The 20,569-nt window shown below is 59.8% G+C and overlaps 2 protein-coding genes across 4 annotated transcripts; one reads left to right on the forward strand and one right to left on the reverse strand.

Moving 5' to 3' along the window:
* On the forward strand, window positions 1–1,176 carry CUNH6orf120 (chromosome unknown C6orf120 homolog). 2 transcript variants are annotated; one of them, XM_045842949.1, is made up of 2 exons: window positions 1–99; window positions 132–1,176. In XM_045842949.1, the coding sequence occupies exon 2, from the start codon at window positions 380–382 to the stop codon at window positions 929–931; it is 552 nt and encodes a 183-aa protein (XP_045698905.1). In that variant the 5' UTR covers window positions 1–99; window positions 132–379; the 3' UTR covers window positions 932–1,176. The 2 variants fall into 2 exon arrangements, with proteins under 2 accessions (XP_045698905.1, XP_045698906.1); XM_045842950.1 differs by having other exon boundaries at window positions 14–108; window positions 141–1,176.
* Window positions 1,177–1,702: 526 nt separating this feature from the next.
* On the reverse strand, window positions 1,703–18,309 carry PHF10 (PHD finger protein 10). Of its 2 annotated transcripts, none has more exons than XM_045842947.1 (12): window positions 18,140–18,309; window positions 15,591–15,697; window positions 13,340–13,470; window positions 12,648–12,725; window positions 11,721–11,854; window positions 11,479–11,628; window positions 10,797–10,906; window positions 9,358–9,511; window positions 7,521–7,676; window positions 3,362–3,470; window positions 2,907–3,095; window positions 1,703–1,885 (listed from the first exon to the last, which is right to left on the reverse strand). In XM_045842947.1, the coding sequence occupies exons 1-12, from the start codon at window positions 18,224–18,226 to the stop codon at window positions 1,800–1,802; spliced, it is 1,491 nt and encodes a 496-aa protein (XP_045698903.1). In that variant the 5' UTR covers window positions 18,227–18,309; the 3' UTR covers window positions 1,703–1,799. The 2 variants fall into 2 exon arrangements, with proteins under 2 accessions (XP_045698903.1, XP_045698902.1); XM_045842946.1 differs by having other exon boundaries at window positions 12,648–12,731.
* Between the last annotated feature and the right edge of the window lie 2,260 nt (window positions 18,310–20,569).

Consider the following 20,569-nt stretch of genomic DNA (forward strand, 5'->3'; position numbering starts at 1 on the left):
TTCCGCCTCCTCCGGCGCGCCGCGCGGACGCGGGCCCTGTGGGGAGCGGTGCTGCGTCCCGGACAGGAGACGAGCGCTGCCCTCCGGCTGCCGCGCGCGCGCGCGCGCGCCGCCCGCCCCGAGCCGCCACCCGCGCGCGCCGCCCGCCCCGAGCCGCCACCCGCGCGCGCTCTCGCCTCCCCGGCCGGCCCCCTCGTTGTCGTGCCCGCGCTCGGCCGGCCCCTCCGTCCGCCCGGGTCATCGGCGATCTCTCGCAGCCGAGGCTCCGACAGGCGGTGGACGCCTCCGATGTGGCCGCACTACCCGGAGCGCGCTCAGCGCGTCCGGTGGCTTCTTTGCAGGGCGAGCGGGTGAGGCCCCCGCGCCGCCGCCGCCGGCCATGACGGCCGCCTGGAAGGGCGCCCTCTTGCTGCTCCTGGCGGCGCGGGCGGCGTCCTGGGGCGGCGCCTCCGTGGACGAGGACGAGGACGTCCCGGCGGAATGGGTCCTGCTGCACGTCGTCCCGGGCCACGTGGGCGCCGGCAACTACAGCTACCTGCGGCTGAACCACGAGGGCAGGATCGTGCTGGCGATGCGCAGCGTGCGGGGCGACGCGGACCTGTACGTGTCCGACCGCACGCTGCACCCGAGCTTCGACGACTACGAGCTGCAGGCCGCCACCTGCGGCCGCGACGTGGTGGCGGTGCCCGCGCACTTCCAGCGCCCGGTGGGCATCGGCGTGTACGGGCACCCATCCCACCGCAACAGCGAGTTTGAGATGAAGGTGTACCTGGACACCACGGCGCCGCTCAATGACAACTCTCCCACGCATGGCTCGGGCACCGGCGCAGAGTATGCACACGACCCCGAGGGCGCACCCCGGGAGGAGGAGTCCGTGCTCTGGACGGTTCTCATCGGTCTTTTGAAATTGGTCCTTGAAATCCTTTTCTGATGGTTGGAGCGCGCCCTGGATGGTGACCGGGACCCTGTGCGGGTGGCCGCCCTGCGCCCGAATGGGCTCCTCACACCTGGCTGGAAGCTCGCACTTGCTCCAGTTGGAGGATGGGAAATAAAGCCATACAATTGTGTTACCTCAATCATCGCAGAGGAGGAGCAGCAGCCTGTCCGAGATCTGTTTTCCTTCAAAGATTAAAATTCCTGTAAGAGGAGTCAGTACAATAAAATGTTTGAATCCGGTTCTTATTAGTTTGGTGCCAGAAAAGGAAGACTGCGGTGGCTTAGGTTTGTAGGAAAGGAATCAAGAGTAGAGCACCTTCCGGCAGGTGCACAGCTCGCACTGAAAGGTGGATGGCGTTGTAGTTTCACTCATTAGAAATGCTAAAGGCTCGGACCCGAGTCGGGAGTGTGGTGCTGGCTCCACACCTGCGGACCGGACCCAGGCCTCCCGCACCTGCCCATGCGGGAGGACAGCTGTACCCCAGCCGCTCGGTGTCCTCACTCCGGGGTTTTTTCCACCTTTGGCTGCCTAGGGAGATTATTCCGTTACTAAGTAAATTTGTGCTGGTCCCCAGGGTGGGCCAGAAACAACAGAGATTAGGAAAATAACAGTGGGGAGTGGAATCACTTCAAATGAAGTTGCCTAATAGAAGCTGACTTACAGAGAAAAAACCGTCAAGATGAGCCATTTCTCTTCCTGAAATTGGTTCCTAGGGTAAAAGTAGCTTAGAACAAAAATAAATCAACTTGCAGATGCTAAGAATGGTTAATTTCAAAAATCTTTTATTGGCATAGAAATGAGAGTTGTAAATTGGCACCAAGTAATTCACTTAAATGCATATCACAATATCAAGGTCATAAAACTATCCCTCTTTGCTGTTTTTCCCCCTTCTGCCCACTTTCCTGGGTGTTGGGGGGGCTCGCTGACAACAGTCACAAATCCAGCGACCTAGGAGAAAAATTGTTAGTTAATACACAGCGAAACTGACGTAGCACTGAGTTTTAAACCCCTTCAGCTCTCCGTCCTTAGCTATCACTAATGACACTCCTGTGGATCTGTGGTGGGAAGGACAACACCAAGACCCTTAATCAGGGAGAAAACGTAGTGGTGAGGTGATCAGTGTGATTGATGCCACATGACACTCGGGTGGGGGCTGGGCACAGAGATGCTCTGTCTTCAAGTCAGGAGCAAAGATACAGGCCATGAGAAGTGGATTCCTTTCTGAAACCCAAACACCCCTGTGCTCACAGGGGTCAGCAACACAAATGGTTACAAAACCCGTTCCTGAGCTCCACCTGTTTTCAGCCCTTTTCTCAAAGGCTGCTCGCTGGCCGCTGTGCCTCAGCCCCCCTCGGGACCAGGAACCAGGCCCGACTTGGCGCACGGATGCGCCGCGGCACGCACTCGATCTGAGTTCCTGCAGAACCCCAGACCGCTGTTCCGGCTGCTCACTTCTCAGTGACGGACTCCCAGGAAACTCAGTCCTGGGCGTCACTTTATAAAGCATCGTGCAATGTCAGCTCTGCAAGTCACTGCTGATGTTGCACAATCACGTGTGCCGTGTTTCGGCCCAGCTACGGACTGATCCTCCCATGTCGAGTTCACCCACTAGTTCCCTGGAGTGGTCACGCTGCCTCAGTGGCCAGAAATCGGGTCTGGTGTGCGCAGTGGCACAGCAGTCACTGTGTTGCGCTTCTGTACCAACCAACAGCATGGATATAAAATGGAACTGATGCTGTTGCTTTAGCTGTTTCAGTAGATGAGCAGGCTCACTCTTGACCTGAGCTCTGCTTCCACACTCCGACTAGGTCCCTGGCACGGCCTCGTCCTGCAGTTGGGGGCGCAGGCAAAGAGGGCCGGCGGGGCGTGACGCCAGTGGCCACAGCACAGGCCCCGCACGCCCCCCAGAGAGCACGCTGGGGGGCTCCCTTCCCCCCTGGGAGCGGACGGCCGCCTCCGCGGTGTTTACCTGACGGGAGAGCACGGAGGCCCACACAGAAGGTGTGGTAGCCTCGGTCACACACATCACAGAACATCATCTCCTCTTCGTGGTGGGGCTGTCCGCACACAATGCACGTCTTACACTCCATGCATTGCCAGGGGTAGGTCTTAATCATAGAGACAAGCTCCACGGTCATGTCCAGGCAAGAAGGGTGGCCTAAACCGAAACCAGTGTTAGTAGGAGTCACCAGTTCACACGGGAGCTTCCGGCGTAACACGGTACAAGGAGATGCTGGTGGCTTTGTGACTTCTCAAGAGTGGCGACCATGGTTAACCGCCAGAGGGAGAGACGGTGGGAGAAAACGCCAGCCTTCACCCACGCCTTTCCGCCTGCCCTACGACAACCGGTAGTTCTCTGGTGCACGCCTGGCAGAGCGCCACACCGAGGGCGGTCAAAGCGGCAGGAGGGCACGTGGTACTCACCGCTGTTGCCGCACTGGGAGCAGTGTATGAGGGCCTCGGCCTTGCCTCTCCTGCCGGACTCCTTACCCTTCAGACAGATTCCACAGAGGGCATTGGGAGGGGCCTTGGGCTGGAAGGGCAGAAGAGGGCTGTGAATTCGGGCCGGAAGAGCTCGGGGCGGGGGCAACAGGAACTCGCTCGCTGCCCTGCCTCAGCTTCACTCTCGGTACCTGGCTAACGAGGGCCTTTCGGGAAGACATAACTCCACTCTGCTCCCGACACCGTAGCCTGCTAAGCTTCAGATCTCATTTCGAAAATTCGTCCACGGGGACCCCCTGCCAGGACTCCAGGGGAGTGCCCTCCAGGCCACACGTGCGGGGAGAGCTGTGTCATGAGGCGGGGACTAAGCATGACACCCAAACGTACCATTGATCGGAAGAGAACCCAATTAGGCTCATTAGGAAAGAGAGGAGAGTTTTAAGCAGCTTATCTACCGGTTTTGTTTACGCCGATATTTTCCAGAGTTGTAAAACCAGATCCACAAAATCTAAGTTACAACACCGAGGTTTTACCACATTTAACTGAGAGACGGCCCATGCAGAGGTGCACCCGTGTCTGTGGGAAACCGGGAGGGTTATTCCCTCTGTGTGCCCAGCACCTTCATGAGAGCCTGTGCTCACGGAGAAAGCATTCAGTATGAGACGCCACTCAGGGTTTTCAGACAAAAAAAAATTGTCCCTTAAAAAAATAGAGACGCCCTTACATTTTGAGCACCATCCATCTTTCATATTAAAAACATGTCAATCCAATGACGGCTTTAAAAAAACATGGGCAACACGTGGAGAAGACAGCGGAAGGGGTCGCTGCGCCTGCAGTCGCCAGGACGGGCGTGCGTGCACGCAGTGTGGCCTCAGCCCTGGCGGAACGCTGCCCGCCCGGCTCTGCGCACACGGACGTCACCGACAGAGCACGGAGGGAGCACGGCCCAGCGTGAGACGGGGCCAGGGGCCCACACGTGTGGACAGAGAGAAGAGTCAGTCTGAGCAGAGTTACTGAAGTTCTCTCTCGCGCCAGCCGAGCAACACGTGGCCCTCGTGGCCCTGTCCTCGGCGACGGGGCTGCCGAGGAGCCCGCGCGAAGCCCCAGCTCCGCAGCGTCCGGCTGCCGCCGCCGCGACCTGGGGCCTGAACACCTTGTTCTCAATTCCTCCAGCGCTTCCACTTGCTCCGTTGTCTTTCTTTGCAAAAGATGACAGAGGCGTTCAAAAATAATTTTTGGCTTATTTATTTTAAAAAGTCAACCTTATACATAAATATAATAAAAACATTAACTCTAAACAGTCACAAACATCTCTACAAAACAATAAATATCGTGAAGTCAGACATACATATAAAACTGCACATGAGCTAACCTACACCTCCCGCGTGTGCGCCTCCCGAGTGTGCCCCCCCGCCCACCGCAGCAGGGCCTGGAGCGCTGCCCGTCTGCTGCCCCCGGGACGTGCTAATAAGCGTGAGGTCCCCCTGTCTCCTCCACCTCAGTAACGACAGCTAGGAAGTGCACTTCTGGGATCCAAGCTCTACTCAGTTACGCTAGGTCTGCAACTGCCAGGACGCGCAGCAGGAAGCTGCCCTCCGTCCACCGAAGTGAGAAAGGGCCACCTGTGGGCTGCGCGGCCTGTGCCGAGGGTGAAGGGCATCTATGTAATACTTGCGCTTGAAGGCAGATACTGGCACACTAAGTGCTCGTATCATCTCCCGCTAAAATCAGGAAAGCAACCACACGATATTAAGTCCTAAAAAGAACTCCTCGTAGGAGATCCTTTACAAAAATCAAAAGGAGTAAAACAGAACGCTAGTCATTCACATTCTAGATCAATTCAAGCTCCACAATCATTAAAATGTGCAGGAGACACCTGCGACAAAAGGGACACCGAGGAAATTCCAGGTTTAACTTCTAAGCTTAAAAGCACGTTTTGTTAAACCGCTTACAATTTTCCTTACCCAATATTCTTCATCTTGATGAAAACAAGGATGGGGGGAGGGCGAAGGGAGGGGGAGAGAGAGAAGGGGGCAGAGAGAGGTGGAGGGGGGGAGCGTGTGGACGGACGCCCTTCGGCCCAGCGCTGCCTGAGGTGCGGACAGGGCCCCTGTCCGCACCGGGACCAGGCACAGCGGAGGGCAGCCGAGGGCTGGGAAGCTAGTCTCGGTGTGCTGCAGACTTGGGGGAGGGGGTCGAGAAGTGTGTGCAGAGGCCCCCGGGGACCGATGCGCAGAGCCCTAGGCGTGTCTGACCGAGACGGTCAAGTCCACCTGAAAAGCCACACGTCACCGTCTCACTGCCGCCAAGGAGACAGCACTTGCCCATGGGTTCTGAGCGTCACAGATAAAAGGTTCACGGTTCACGACACTCGTTCTCCTGCCTAAAAACCAGCCACTGACCGGGGAGGCGTCCGTCCGTGGCAGCACAAACACAGGGGACCCCGACGACTGCGCGCCCACCTCAGGTTAATGTAACCTAAACTCCGCCCCACACGACAGCAGACACGTCGTCACGTTCCTTGACCCCCGTGTCCCGGAACATCCACGCCCACGGCCGTCAGCCTGGACTCCCTAACGTTGAGGCACATCACGGCTTATCGACACTTTTCGTGGAGGTCAGCTGTTAGCGAGCACGTCCACATTATCGCAGGGAGTCTGCCTGCGGGCCGCCCCGGCTGCGAAGCGCCCACACGTCCCCCGCACACGGGCGCCCTGCAGCCGCCGCCACCTTCCCCGTGGGGGCCGCCGCCGGGGCGGAGGCTCTCCGCTCCCAGCCCGACCGACCGAACCGTCTCCATCCCCACCTTCTTCCAGCCCCGATCGGTCACCGGCCTCACCCTGGCCACGGCCAGTGGCCACCACGAGACACAGGCCAGGCGGACTGTCCAGAACTTAATCTTTGGAGTTCATTTGCTCTTAATTATTAAGCACAAACTTAAATCTTTAGTTTAAAAAGTCAGATGAGCTACATACGTGACAACAGGCGCAAAAGTCAAGTAGCTACGGCCTGTTAACACCCTTGGAGGCCGAGCCCGCTGGACGGACCCTGGGCCGGGAAACGAGAGCTCTGAGCCGACCGCGAGAAGGCGTCTTCCAGCCCAGGGCGGGCACACCGCGTTGCCCGCTCCCCGGGGGGGCGCTCAGGGCCCCGCACTGGGGGAAGGTGCATGGCTGCAGCTCCCCGGGGCCGCCCCCCAACGCCCCCCCCCTCAGCTCCGACACCCCCGACCCAGGTGAGCTGCTCTGCTCTGCAGACCCTCTCGGCCCCTCACTCTCAAGGTGCCTCCACCACGCCCCCTCCACCGCGACAAGAAGCTGGTCCTGCGCGGCCCAGACCCAGACGCTGCCTGTTCCGCGTCACCGCCCACAACACAGAGCTGCAGCCAACCCCCCCCGCCCCCGCACTGCCCCCACAAGCTCACATACGGTCTCCTGGCCCTGCAGGGGGCGCCGACGCCAGCGGGGAACCGGGAGGACAACAGGGCCGCCAGCGCCCTGCCTACTGCGCGAGCAGCCAGGCCAGAACATCACCAGGGGTATCGGAGCCCCGGCCCTTGCGAAGGAACGGTGCCATACGGCAGCCCCATCTGCCGAGGCTCGGCTACCCAGCCTGGCCGTGGAAATCGGGGTTTTTCACTACTTCCTGTCAGGCTGAGCTGAACGTGGCAAGCCGGTCCTAGAGCCCGAAACTCAACCCAGACCCTCCCCAGTGAAGGCGGGGGGGCACCGCAGCCCGGCCCGGGCACGCCCAGCTGTGGCGTCCTCCCGCCCGCCACCGGGGCCTCCGAGGGTCTGACTCCCGCGACCGTGACTCCACGGAAACCAAGTACAAGGTTCTGCCTACGAAACAATCTCTAAAAAACCCATACTTGCCTGGCCAGCATCTAAAAGAAACACAAACCCCCTATGAAATGTGCGCGTACAGGAAAGAGAAGCTGGACCACAGCCACGGGGGGGGGAGCGCCACCAGGAGACAGAGCCAGCGGGGGGCGGGGGGCGGGGAGCCGACAGAGGGCAGAGGCCAGCGGGCGGCAGAGGCGCGGCGGGCGGGGGCGCCGCGCCGCAGAGGGTCGCGGGTGAAACGCTTCGGGGGGAGAGCTGGCCGGGAAGGAGGCCGGTCAGGGGCTTTTTTCTTCTACCTTGTACCCGGGCACTGACTTGGACAGTCCAGAGCGCTTGGTGGCGTCCTTCCTGGGGGTGGCAGCTCTGTCCTTGGGCCGGGCGCGCCCCTGGAGCGGCTCCTCCTGGCCGTCGGGCGGGCCTTCGCCCTCGGACGCGTGGCCCGAGGAGCTGTCCTGCGGGGCAGAGGCACAGGCGCTCTGGGCATTCCCACGGGCCGGAGTCTGAGCCGTGGGAACTACAGACACTGAGTTCAGCAAGCTCCACGGGCCCCGTCAACTTAAAGACACAAAGGCAATTCCGGAAGGAGACAACGCCTCCAGCGGAGACTGAGGTGGGGGAGGGAAAGTGTCCCGCCCCGCCCCGGCCGAGGCCACCGGCCCCCTGCTCGGGCTGCGGCCGTCCCGCACACCCCGCACGGCGCAGGGGCACCCGGCACCTTCCACACAGAGCAGCCGTCCGAACACAAAGGCCGGGACCCGTGCGGGCGCTTGTGGAGTCACAGGGGCCCCGGAACAAACAGGGCCCGCACACGCCCCGGCGTCCGTGTGTCAGGTGACCGGGGCTGGCCTGGGTCGCTGGGCATCGGACACGTCTCAGAGGCCCCGAATTTCGGGGTCCGGCATCTGATGGCTCAGCTCACTTCCTAACTTAACCCTTCTGGTGAAGATGAAAGCGTTACGCTCACGTCAGCACCAGGCTATCCACACAAGCCCCCCCTCCCCCGCCCTGCCAGTACACACTCTGAGACTCGGCCGGGACCACCAGCGCCGCCCAGCTTCCCGGCAACGCCTGCCCGGGCACACGCAGACCCTGGGTCCACCCGCGCTTCCCGCCCCGTGCAGCCCTCGTGGATTAGAACACACAAACAGAGGACTCTGGGTGCACGTGTGCGAGCGTGTCCCGGTACTTCGAGCTGTACACGTTCTGTCACGTGACTGGACGGTCTCTGAACTGAGTTGCTGCCACTCGGGTCCAATCTAACCGTGGACGTTGGATGTGTTTCCAACTTCCACCAAGGAAAAGCACGGTCAGCACCCCCGAGGACACTGCTTTCCACCTAAGCCCCGCCGGCGCCCAGCCAGGTGCTGCGGGTGAGTCCCGTCGGCGACAGCCGTCCGTGTGTGTGAGCACAGACTGCACCACACTCCCCGAAAGTGCGGGGTTGCCCTCGACCTCGCCCGCTGGCGTGGGGGGCCGAGGCCGCCAGCCTCACCCCCTCACTGGACAGCTCGCCCCTTCACCCACGCGACAGCGTCTCGTGTGATAAAACACGCACTATCACAGACTGCGTTTCAGAAGCCACTGGCGACCAAGCCAGGCCTGGCCACGCGACGGCGGCACAGTCGGGTTCCGGCTGGACGAGGGTTGAAGGGGACAGAGGGCCCGCCACCGACCTGAGCGAAATCGGAGCCCGGCAACGTCCCAGGTCCGCCCCCTTCCAGCCCTGGCCGAGCCCACTCCCCCACCGACTTGCTGGTGCAGTTGGCCGCCCCCCAAAAAAACCATCCGGAAAACCCACCAGCAAGCACGACGGAGGACCAGGACCTGGGCACTGTCCTGCGGGAAGCCCCGAACTGCCACTTCGGTGACAGGCACCCAAGCGGAGGTGCCCCCCACGCCAAGAGGGCTCCCCGTGCAGCTGGGACCCGGCCACCCGCGCTGACGGCCAAGGGCAAGCACAAGCACGGACGTGCCCAGCTAGACCGCACCCAGGGCCACAGTGGGCGACTGCTCTCAGGCCGCGCTGTCTGGGCATCGTCTGCGCCGGTGCCGGCTCCAGGGGAGGACGGTGACGGTGACGCAGCCCGGGAAAGCCACCGGCGGGAGTGCCGGGGGCGGGGCCGCGGTCCTCACCGAGGCGCCTTTGCTCTTCCTCTTCTCTTCGCCCCGACCGTCCTCCGCGTCGTCCGACTCGCCGTCACTGTCCAGGGCGGGCAGCTCGGGGTCCAGCGGCGGCTCGTAGAGCGCCGTGTTCAGCGGCAGGTAGCGCAGCTCGTCCGGGGAGTACCTGCGGTTCAGAGCGATGTCGGCTCTCCCTCGTCGCCGGGCGGGCACGGCGGCGCGGCCGTGAGCGACGGGAACAGCCGGGAAACCTTCCCCGGGAGCCCCGCGCGCCCGGGAGGACTGACCAGAGGCAGAACTCGGCGTTCCCTCGTGAAGGGCGAGGGGGTTTGTTCCCAAGACTGAAAGTGTACAACACGCACTGGGTTATCCACCATCCAACAGTGCTGCCTCTCTCCTTTACCCTCAACCAAGGGAAAGACCCAAAATGAGAATGTCGGCAGACGCGGGTGAAACTGCAGCAGGACAGAACCCTACAGACAGACGGATGCACCCAGGCCACGGCCACGGCCCACGTGAGCTCTCGCTGCCACCGCCGCCGCGTGGAACAGCGGCAGCGTGAGGACAAGATCAGTCAGCGGGCACACGCAAGCCACAGCAGCCTGGGACTCGATGTCAATTAGGAAAGAACTTTCAGGAACAAGTTACACAAACCAACCTGGGCAGTACGTGTCCTCGGAAACGGAACCGAGAGCGTGCTGGGCCACGCCCTGCCGCCCTGCCGCCCGCCCTGGGGCCCTGCTCAGGAGCGGGTGCTGGACAAACAGCTCCCCCAACCCAGACCTCGCACCCGGAACCACAGGGCTCGGTGCCCGGCCCCTCACTTTTAGTGACACGCTGACCCAGGAATCTAGAAAACTAAAATGGGCTGACCCGCTACTTCAGCCAAACTTTCGAATAGCACTGTCCCGCACTCTACTTTAAACACTAATCTGGAAAGGCCAGTATCCGTCCCGAGGAGCACCGGGGTCATGGGGTCAGGGGTCACGGCTGCAGGAGAGGCAGAGACTCGGACGCAGAGGGGCCCGAGCAGTGCCGACTTCAGTTCCGCAGGCTGCAGCGGGAGAGGAAGCCACGCCCCACAGGCCCCGCCAGTGAGGCCCCTGTGCCCCCACTTCCCCTGTCCAGGGTCAGGAGGCTCAAGTGGGGACAGACTGCAGCCCTCAGGGCCGGGCTGCACGTGGGACGCCGTGGCTGGGACCACACCCTGGGGCGCAAGGAGCCAGGAGCTTCGGCACCCGCCCCAGCACAGAGGCTGGGCGGGGGGAGTGGGCAGTCGGGGCCCCGGCTGAAGGGCACCCTTCCCCAGAGCCGGGGGACAGAGGGCCCGGGGACAGACCGCAGGCGTCTCCAGGAGGCACTGACAGAGCTGGCCTTCCGGGAGGCGCCCGCACCGGGCTCCCCTGCAGCCGCGGCGGGCAGGGACGAACGCAGGCAGAAGCGCCGCCCACCTCTTGTAGTACTCCTGGAACTGTCCGGGGATGAGCGCCACCGGGTAGGAGCTGACCTTGGTGCGCTCGGTCGGCAGCACTCGGTACTTCCCTTGCGGCACCTGGATGACCTGTGGGCGCACGGAGAAACACGGGCTGAGCCTGTGCTGGGAGCCGGGGCTCTGGGAAAACAGTCTCGCCGCACGGCCACCCCCAGCCTGCAAAGAGCCAACACCAGGAGGCGTCAGGAGCGGCACCCAAGGGAACAGCGGGGTCTCCCATCCTGCAGGTGGGGCCTGCTCGGCCCTCCCCACGGCCATCACCCGGGGGAAGGATGGTGGTCTCACACGGAGGCCACTGTGACCCCGGCTGCAGCCAACCCTCGGCTGCTGGACTTCCCCGTCTGTGACATGGGGACACCGCTGGTCTCGGCCTCACGGAGCCCGGAGAGAACGAAGGGAACTGACGTGGAAAATCTCGGAAAACGACCCTCGGGGCACACAGCACATCCCACAAAGCAAAAGATGCCCCCCGTCCCCTCACACACACACACACACACACGTGCGCCTCGGGCAAACTGAGCGCGAGCAGGCCGGCCCTGACCCGGTGACTCAGGCTCCCGGGAGGGAGGAAGGCCCGCGGCTGCGGGCGGCCCCGGCTCAGCACGGGCACACAGCCGGCCGGCGCGGGGGCGTGTCCCTACGTGCGTCTGCAGGTCGAAGTAGGCTCTCCTCTCCTCCATGCGCTCCCGGTTCAGGTTGCTGTTGAACTCGGCGGCTTTCTTCGCAGCCTTCTTGATGTACTCGGGCACTTTGCTGGCTTCCACCTTCTGTGTGTTCTGCTGCTGCATTTGCTGTAACCACACCACCACGGTCGGCAGTCACGTGCGGCCTCACAGGACGTCACCCCCCCGGCCCAGAGCTCCCCAGGTGCCCCGGCACCCACCGAGTACTCCTTGTAGTGGTCCGTGATCCGCTGCCGCTCCTTCTCCTGCAGGATCACCGAGTACTCCGCGTGCTTGGCCGGGTACTCCTTGATCATGAGGTCGATCACCTCGTCGCTGCGCAGCGCCGTCAGGCCTGTGCCGGACCCAGAACGGGGAAAGAAAACCAACTGAGGCCGAGGAAACAAAACCCCTTTTTAAAGTCTGCACCTCCTTCGAGCTACTCTGCACTTCAAACATTCTCCATCAATCAGAGCACAGTGTTTTATAATGCATCTGAAAACGATAAAAAGAAATTCATAATATGAAGCCCATTAAAAAAATGACCAGACTTACAAAGGCAAAGAAACCAACTTCTCCTGTCTAAGAGTCTCCGCACCACAAACACACCTCCCTTCACTAGGAACAACTGGTAACGCACACCGGCTGCTGGCGACACCACGGAACAGCAGGCGGAAAAACAAAGTCGCAACATGCTGCCATTCTGATGCTCCGGTCTGACACACCGAACTCCACCGGGAGCGCCCGCACGCACGCCCCAGCCCGCACCAGCCGCACAGGCGGCCCCAGACCCGCCCGCGGCACAGTAGCCGCGTTGCATTCAGCGTCTGTGCAAGTCACAGACGACGCGTGGAGACCACCACTCAGAACCAAAAACCGAGCTACGTCCGCCTTGAAGAGGCCACAAGGGTCAGCCCTCGCCAGAAGCACGGACGAGCTCTGTGCACACACACTCTCTCTCTGACGGTTCTGTCACGAATGTCGTTGGAACAGCGGCATTTCTGTGCAGTCCGTCGTTCCCCTTTGCACGCTGACTGTGACCACACACACAGTCAGTCCCTCTAGTTCACAAACGTGGAACGAGGAGGAGCCCTCCTCCCCTCGCGCCTCACAACCACGCGGCCCCCAGAGCCCGCGGCCGCCGTTACCGAGCGTGCACTGCGTCTCCGTGATGACGTTCAGCTCCCTCAGGTAGAGCTTCTCCTTGTGGGACAGGTCCCGTCGTTCTAAATCTCCAGAGAGAAAGGAACACGGGCTGTTAAAAATGGCCGCCTGCGTTTGCAGCCTTATGCGCTTGTAGAACTTTTAAAAGCTAAAATTATTTTTTAAAAGCATTACAGAGTTAGCACCTTCAAGGATTTTAAAGAGGACTTCATAGAACATATACCCAGTATCATTAAAGAGAATACACAAAAAATCTTACAAATTCAAGAAATACAACTTAAAAGGAAACTGAAGACAGGTCAGTTCACAGCAGGGAAGCGACATCACCAACACTGCCCACGCACGGGCGGGCAGACGGCCGCCTCCGCGCTCCGGGTCGCGGGGCAGCGGGAGGAACCCAAAGTCCTCGGTTCATACCACCGTGAAAGGATTTTTTCTGGAAGTTTTCCCAGGAAATTTATCCTCCTCGTTTTGCTTTTACATCAGCTCACAAACCAGGAGAACAAACTGACGCAGAGAGAGGCGGTGGGTGGCAGAGGAAGACGAAGACCAGCCAGCGGAGGGGGGCGACAGGCCGGCAGCCCACACTGGGACAGCCGTGCGTTAACGAGCCACAGAAAGACGACCGTGGGTCAGCAGGGGGACCCACCCCGCCCCACGGACCCCGGCCGGGTACCTGGGTACTTCCGCTTGAAGGAGGTCACGCCCAGGTACTCGCTGACTTGCTCCTGCAGCATGTAGTACTCCCCGGTCTCGTCCGGGGGCCACTTGTACTCGATCAGGTTCTCCGCCGGGTAGTAGCTGAAGCTGGACACGGAGCTGCGTGTGAGGCCTGCCGCGTGGCTTCCGTGGCACCGAGCGGCAAGCTTTTTTATTTTTAAGGATTTTGAAAAACTGTTTTCCTTATGTTCGTCCTCAGTCAGTCCTGTGTGACTCAGCCCCGCAAAGAAGTTCCCAGGGTCCCCTGTGCCACCCACGGGAAACACACAGGGCGGCCCGGGCGGAGGGGACAGCCAGCTGGACACTCCCAAGAAAACAGGCGAGGGAAACGCTACTTTCCACACAACGTAAGGAACCAAGACCCACGAGTGCTGGAAACAAAGGCATTTATTTCTAAGCTTAAGAGGCCCGTGTGGCCGACACAGGCTGGAGGCACTGGTTCCGAATTCTTCCTCCTGTTTCCCCCGCTGGGGTGCGAGTGAGCCGCAGGAGGCTGCGGAGGTGGGACCCTAAAATCCCGTTTCTCAATGAACTGAGCTGAGCACCCCAACCGCTTGCACTCACAGCCTCCGAGGACCCTGGCACAGAGCCCGGAGCTGGTCCGGTGAGGGCAGAGCGCTGCCGACCGACGCCAGGCCTGAGCGGCTTCCGGGACCAGGAGGGCCCAGCCTCTGAATGTCGTAAACGGACGACAGTGGCAGGAGTGGGACACGATTTCACGAAACCACCCAGTGAACAGTAAAGAACAAAACCACCAGTTTTCTTAAAGATGAGAATCAAAATTGGACTTCCAAATGCAAAACTATGAAACCGGATCCCTTACCTCATAGCACACACAAAAGTTAATTCAAAAACAGACCAAAACCCTAAACGTAAGAACTGCAACTAGCAAACTCTTATAAGTGCATACACAGGAGGTAGATCTCCAGGATCTCAGACTGGGCCACGGGCTTCAAGTGACAATGAAAACAGGACCAACAAAAAGGAAACGGAGAACCAGGGAGTCGGCAAAACTCGAAATGTGTGCCCGAAAGGACACCCTCGACAGAATGCAGCGACACAGCCCGCAGGACGAGAGCAGGCGTGGGCGTCTCATCAAGTCTCTGATGAGGGATTAATGTCCAGAGTGCACTTCTGGAAAACTCCTACAACTCGAAATCAAAATCAAAACAAGCGACCCAATTTAAAAATGGGCAAAAATCTTGAGGAGACATTTGTCAGAAGACGACCCACAAGCAGCCAATAAGCACACAAAGAGATGCTCAAGGTCATAGGAAGTTCGAATCAGAGTCACAGCGACAGCACTTCACACCTTTCAGAACTAACGGCCGTTAGCTGTGGGGGAAAATAACTCAAAACAAAAAAACCGCGTGTGCTCCGCACCGGAGAGCTTCCTTCTTCACTGACCCGCAAACCACTGCAAACCGGGGGTTCCTGCGGGTGAATCAATACCAGGACCTTCGGCCGACAAACCCGTGCGTGAGAAGAAGCTGGGAACTCTGTGCACTCTCAGCGGGACTATGAACCGGTGCCTCTGCTGCGGAAAACCAACTGCCACACAACCCAACTGCTCCGCTCCCGGGACTGCACCACGGGAACGTGACACGGGCACTCTGGGCGGACACGGGTCCACCGACATTCACGGGGGCCGAGTCATGGCCCAAAGGTGCAACCCAACCAGATGTCGTCCGCGGGCGAACGCACCGGCAGAGACAGCATATCCATACAACAGGGTGTGGTTCAGCCTTAAAGAGAAATGATAACGCTACTCACAGGAGGTGCCTGAAACAGGCACACTCACAAGGACAGACGGCAGAGTGGAGGCTGGCGGGGGGCTAGGGACAGGGGACGTGGAAACTTCTAGTGCTGGACAGTCTCGGCCTTTCTGGTGCCAGTAGGGAAAGCGTTTTGGAAATGGACGGTGGTGATGGCCACACAACACTAGGAATGTGGTTAATGCCACTGAACTACACACTCAAAAACAAGGGAAATGGTGACTGTATGTGTCTCTTACCAAAACTTTAAAAAAACTGAATTGCCCTGGAAGCAAAAGCCACTTTGGTGTCACACTGTAAAACACGACAAAAAATGTCCCGCAACTGTTCCTGACGGCCCCCGCCTGGGCAGAGGGGACGCGAGGAGAGCGCTGGTGCGGAGCAGCCACGCAGACCACGGCGCGGGGGGCCACAGAGCAGGACAGCCGGTACCTGAGGTCCTGACTGGACGTCTCGCAGCTCCGGGAGCTGTCTCCTGAGCCCATCCGCCGCCTCTTGGGTGGCTGGGTCCCATCATTGGAATTGTCTTCATTATCATCCTGTACGGTGAAAAGATTTTTAAAAATAATGAGAATAATAAGGAAAGAAGGTATCTTCCTTACTCGCCAAAAGGCTCAACATAAAGAGTTTCTAAGGACAACTGGTTATACAATGTTAACTTTTTACGATAATTTTAAAGGGGGCCAAGAATGTGGCATGGGTGAAACCTGGAAAGAGCTAAAAACTGATTCTCAATACAATTAAAGTTAAAAAAAATTTCAATTAACCTTTAAGTCTAAATCTACTTACTTTCTTACCAACCAATACAACAGCCCAGGTTAAATGCCTCCTAATTTAAACAAACACACAAAATTGCTGTAACACTCTAAAGTTAAAGCAAACCCTCCTACCCCAGCTAAGAAAAATATATGTACATCATTTAGTGTTTAAGTAGAGAGGATTAAAAAAAATTTTAACTGGCATTTTCCGTTGTTAACAATAATTATCATGGCTGAAAGATGGACCATTACATTAAGAAAATAAATGAAGGATCAAATGTTAGGAAATTGGCTTATTCCCATCTTAGCTAAGGCTTAATGGGTAAAAGGCTGAAAAATATTTCTAAAAAAACCACAAATCTCAAGGTAACATAGCTTGCTAAGACTAATATTTTGTTAAATACCGTGATCCCCTTGCTACATATTAAAAGGGAAGGAATCCTGCAGGAAAGCACGAGAGCTAGCAAGGTACTTTGGACAGGCAGCCGGAGCCGCGGCCTGGGGTCTTTCCCGGCACTGCCCTTCCCTAGCTGAGCAGTTATCCTCGGTTAGCTGCCCCTGATCTGCAAAACGGAGACAATAATAGTGCCTGAAGTGCTTGGCTAATGTAAGGATTAGAACAGGGAATGCATGGCAATCACTGAAAAGCAAGGTCTAACGAATAGTCCAGTGCCCATTAGAAGTCAGTTAATATGGTTATGATGATGATAATCGGAAAGCCTGGGATGGCTGCAGCCCTTAGGAATTTACTCAGGTTCCTTCCCAAACAGTAAAATATACAGAATACTCATTTTCCTTTTCAGCCCCTATAAAATAAACATTCAATTAAAGACCTCTGAATACTCCTATTAAGACAAGCAACCAGGTGGGAGATGGAGAACAGGCTACATCTATTCTTCAAAGATTTGCATTCAACAGGGTCACAGGGGAAATATTTCCTATTCACTACTTGAAACATAACTCCTTTTAAGCATTCAAGTATCCTTTCTTTCTATTTTACTTGATTCTGGGATTTTTAAGGATTTCTGTCAATTTGCTTACATTCCCATTCACTAAAAAATGGAGACACTCAAAAAAAGACAAAAATTAAAAGTGCAATGTCCTAAAAAAAGCTGAACCCACAATTTCGTACCTAGTGTTTGAACTGTTACAGATGCTAGGCAAACGCATCATTACGTTAAAAAGAACACTAGTCAGCTATACCAATCTTTCCTAGTATTTGGTGGGACACAATTCAATTAAAACAATTTGCAGGGGCCGAAAGTGCGTGTGTCAAGGCTGCTGCATCTGTATCAGACCTGAGTCGGACGGCTCCCCGCTTCGGATGCGGGTCCCGGGACCTCTCAGGCCGAAGGTGAGGCTCCAGCAGCCCGACCAGCCCTCCGCCCGCGCGTGCGCACCGCGCGCCGGCCAGCGTTACGCCCCGCCGGGCGGGGCGGCGCGCCGAGCGACTCGCTCACAGTCACGCGTGGGGCCGGGCACTTGGGACCCCTCCAGAGACGGGTCCCACCCGCAGCTCGGAGCACCGGAGCCCCCGGGGGAGCGCCAGGTCCCACAGCGGGGAGCACCGCGCCCCCGACCCCCGCGGCGCCAGACTTCCGGGAAGAGGGGACCCTAAGTGCGCCGGCCCCGCTGCCTTCCCGCCGCACAACTCTTCCAGCGGCTGCAAGTCCGGCGTCCCCACCTTCCGCCGCACGGAGCACACTTTAAAACCAGGACGTTTAACGCAGCACATTCCGCTCGTCTTCATTTTTCTCCCCTCACCTTGGGCCTTAAAGACACTACATCATCTTACCCCTTGAAAACTACAAACTAGATTTAAGCAGCTTCACTGAACACATCAGGAGGGCTGTGCGCGAATTTAGGGATGCGGCTCCTCGTCCGGCCCGGTCTCCCCACACTTGTGCACAAGTCCCGACCCGCAGGACGTTTCCGAGCAGGCGCGAGGAGCCCGCGCGGACCCGCAGACTCGTCCCGAGCCCGCGCGTCCCGCAGTCGGTGCGTCCGCGGCCTCCGGAAGTGAGCTCCGAATCTGCTCGGACGCACACAGCGCCGGGAAACGGTGGCCCGCGACGCGGGTCTCCTGTCCGCACCCGGCGGCGGGCAGGCGGCAGGCGGAGGGGCCGGGGTCCCCACCGTCCGCTCCCGCCCTCCGCGCCGGCCGCTCGCCCAGAGCGCGGCCCCGCCCGGGCCCCCGCCCGCCGCCGTTGGCCGCTTCCTCACCTTCGGGGACTGCGCTCCGGGAGTGGCCGGGTCGCTGTCGCACGGCCGCGGGGACAGCGCCGTCCCGGGGCCGGCCGCCGCCGCCATCAGCCCGAGCGCCCCGCGCCGCCGCCTCCGCCGCCGCCGTCGCTTGGTCCCGGCCGCCGCCGCCGCCGCCGCCACCGCCGCGCGGGCCGCCCGCCGCCCCAGCCCCGCCCCTCCGCCCGCCCGCCGCCCGGGGGGCCGGCCCCTCCCGCCGCGCGCCCCGCGGGCCGCCAGCGCCGCCGCCGCCGCCACCGCCATGGCCGCCGCCAGCGCCGCGCGCCGCCCGCCGGGCCGGCTCTGCTGCCGCTGGGCCCCGCTGGGCCCCTGCTCCCCGCGCCGCCGCTCTGGCCGCCCAGCAGCCGCTCCGCCCTTAGCTACCGCCACCCGCCGCTCCCGCAGCCCGCGCCGCCGCGCCGCGAACACCCGCCGCCAGCCGAGCTCCCCGCGACGCGCCGCCCCACCTCCCGCCGCGCCCCCCGCCCGGCCCCGCCCCCGCCCCGCGCCCCCGGCCCGGCCCAGCAGCACGTCAGCCCCGGGGTCCCCTCCCCTCCCTCCCCTCCCCCGCCTCCCCCTGGCTCCGGCCCGGGAGGCTCCCGCCCGGTCCCTCGTGGCCCCAGCCCTTACTGCCGCCCCCCGCCCGCCTTTGTTCTCCGCTGGCGCGCCGGTCTGCTGCCAGGGAGCCACCTGCCCTGAGATGTGGACTCGCCACTTCCACCGCGACGGGTGCGCAAATCGTAAAGCGTCAAGTCAGCTGAAATTCCGCCCGCATCTGCGAGTCTGTGCTGGGGTGTGGTTTGTGCAGCAGCTACCGGGACGGAAGACAGGCCGGCCTGCGGGACAGGACGGACAGACAGCCGCCGAGGGGCAGGCGGCTTCCTCGCGCGGGTCCGACTGGGGGACACCGCAGCGGCCCCAGGACCTTGGGGACCACGTTGATGTTTGGGTTCTGGCTCCACGCTCACTCCAGTCTTGATAAGCTCTTCAGCTCTTTTCTCATCTGTGAAGTGGGGAGAAATCCTGCATCTTCAGGGTTCCTGTAGAGGGCACTGTGCATGGTGGGCCCCTCGAATGCTTCCAGGGAATGGGAGCTGTTTCTTTGCAACGGAATTTATTATTGACCCAACTTTTTAGGCCGCACTTAGTCACTTCTGGGACTTCGTTTACAAACAAAAACAGCCCTGGCTGGTGTGGCTCAGTGGTTTGAGCACCCGCCTGTGAACCAAAGAACCTCCAGTTTGATTCCCAGTCAGGGCACAGGCCTGGGTTGTGGGCCAGGTCCCCAGTAGGGGGCGCGCGAGATGCAACCACACATGGATGCTTTCCTCCCTTCCCCTCTCTATAATAAAATCTTTAAAAAAAAAAACAAAAAACTGAGGAACTGAACTTTAACGCATGGCACACAGCTGTGATGACAAGGTGCCAGGGAACTCATTCAGGGTGACGAGTGGCACACACTTTGCATGTCAGAACTCGACTCCTTTCGGGGCACTGGGGAACGTTCCTGCATTGAGGGGCCAGTACGCTGCCCTCCCACTCGTTATTTCTGCTTACGCTCTGCAGAAACAAGTTGGGAAACACAGGATGACCTCGGGCCGGGCCATTAATGCAAACAGCCACCTAGACTGGCCGGCCAGCCCTCTCCCGACCTCCCACTAGCGTCAGGCCCAAAGTGGCACCACCTCCGACTGCACTCAGTTTAGACTTTGCTCTCTCAGTCCCACCAAGACCCCATTTCCCTCCCAAGAACCTGCCACTCCACTCAGCACCCACAGAGGCCCCAACTCCAGGCACAGTGCAAATGGCCCAGTCACGACACCAGCTGCTGGGGTGGCTCGGCAATGTCACCACCGAAGGTGTAGTGGCCCCGCTGTGAAATGCACAACCTCAGGAGGATCCAGCATCTTCTCGGGCAGTTCCGCCTGCGCCCAGGAAGCCCAGGAAACCCACCGCCCAGTGCCGGAGGGAAAAGGCTTGTAGAAACAGGCCTCCGCCCCGGGCCCTGATTGATCTGTCCTCATGCAAATGAGGGCTCCAAATCCTCCCCGTCGGATTGGCTCGTTCTCACTAATGTTTTCTATGGCAAGGTAGCAACTGCTCGCTCCCTTTGTGAAGAGTCTGCTGTGTCGCCTGGAGCTGTTAGTCCTGGATCATCCAGTCATTACGACACCTCAGCGAAAACCCTCCTCGACCTTCCCATCCTCCCGTTTCTAGATTATTCCACTAATGGGTGTTTTTACTGCCAATTACATTTACTCGGGGTTTCAAGCTCTGAGTGCAGGCGCGCCTCCCTTCGTCGCACTTTGCTTTATTGTGCTTTGCAGAAGCTGCGTTGTCGTCAACATCGAGCAAGACCCTCCCACCAGCAAAAAGATCGCGGCTAGCTGAAGGCTCACATGACGGTCAGCA

Source organism: Phyllostomus hastatus, unplaced genomic scaffold, assembly GCF_019186645.2.
Source record: "Phyllostomus hastatus isolate PE091 unplaced genomic scaffold, TTU_PhHast_1.1 phas_contig_40, whole genome shotgun sequence".
NCBI lineage: Eukaryota > Metazoa > Chordata > Mammalia > Chiroptera > Phyllostomidae > Phyllostomus > Phyllostomus hastatus.

Coding starts and splice junctions, on each gene's coding strand:
- CUNH6orf120 (XM_045842949.1), top strand. CDS start 380: ATGACGGCCGCCTGGAAGGGCGCCCTCTTGCTGCTCCTGGCGGCGCGG.
- PHF10 (XM_045842946.1), bottom strand. CDS start 18,226: ATGGCGGCGGCGGCCGGCCCCGGGACGGCGCTGTCCCCGCGGCCGTGC. Junction 11,629..11,720: donor ACCACTACAAGGAGTACTCG/GTGGGTGCCGGG, acceptor GTGTGGTTACAG/CAAATGCAGCAGCAGAACAC. Junction 7,677..9,357: donor GGAAGAGCAAAGGCGCCTCG/GTGAGGACCGCG, acceptor TCTGCCCCGCAG/GACAGCTCCTCGGGCCACGC.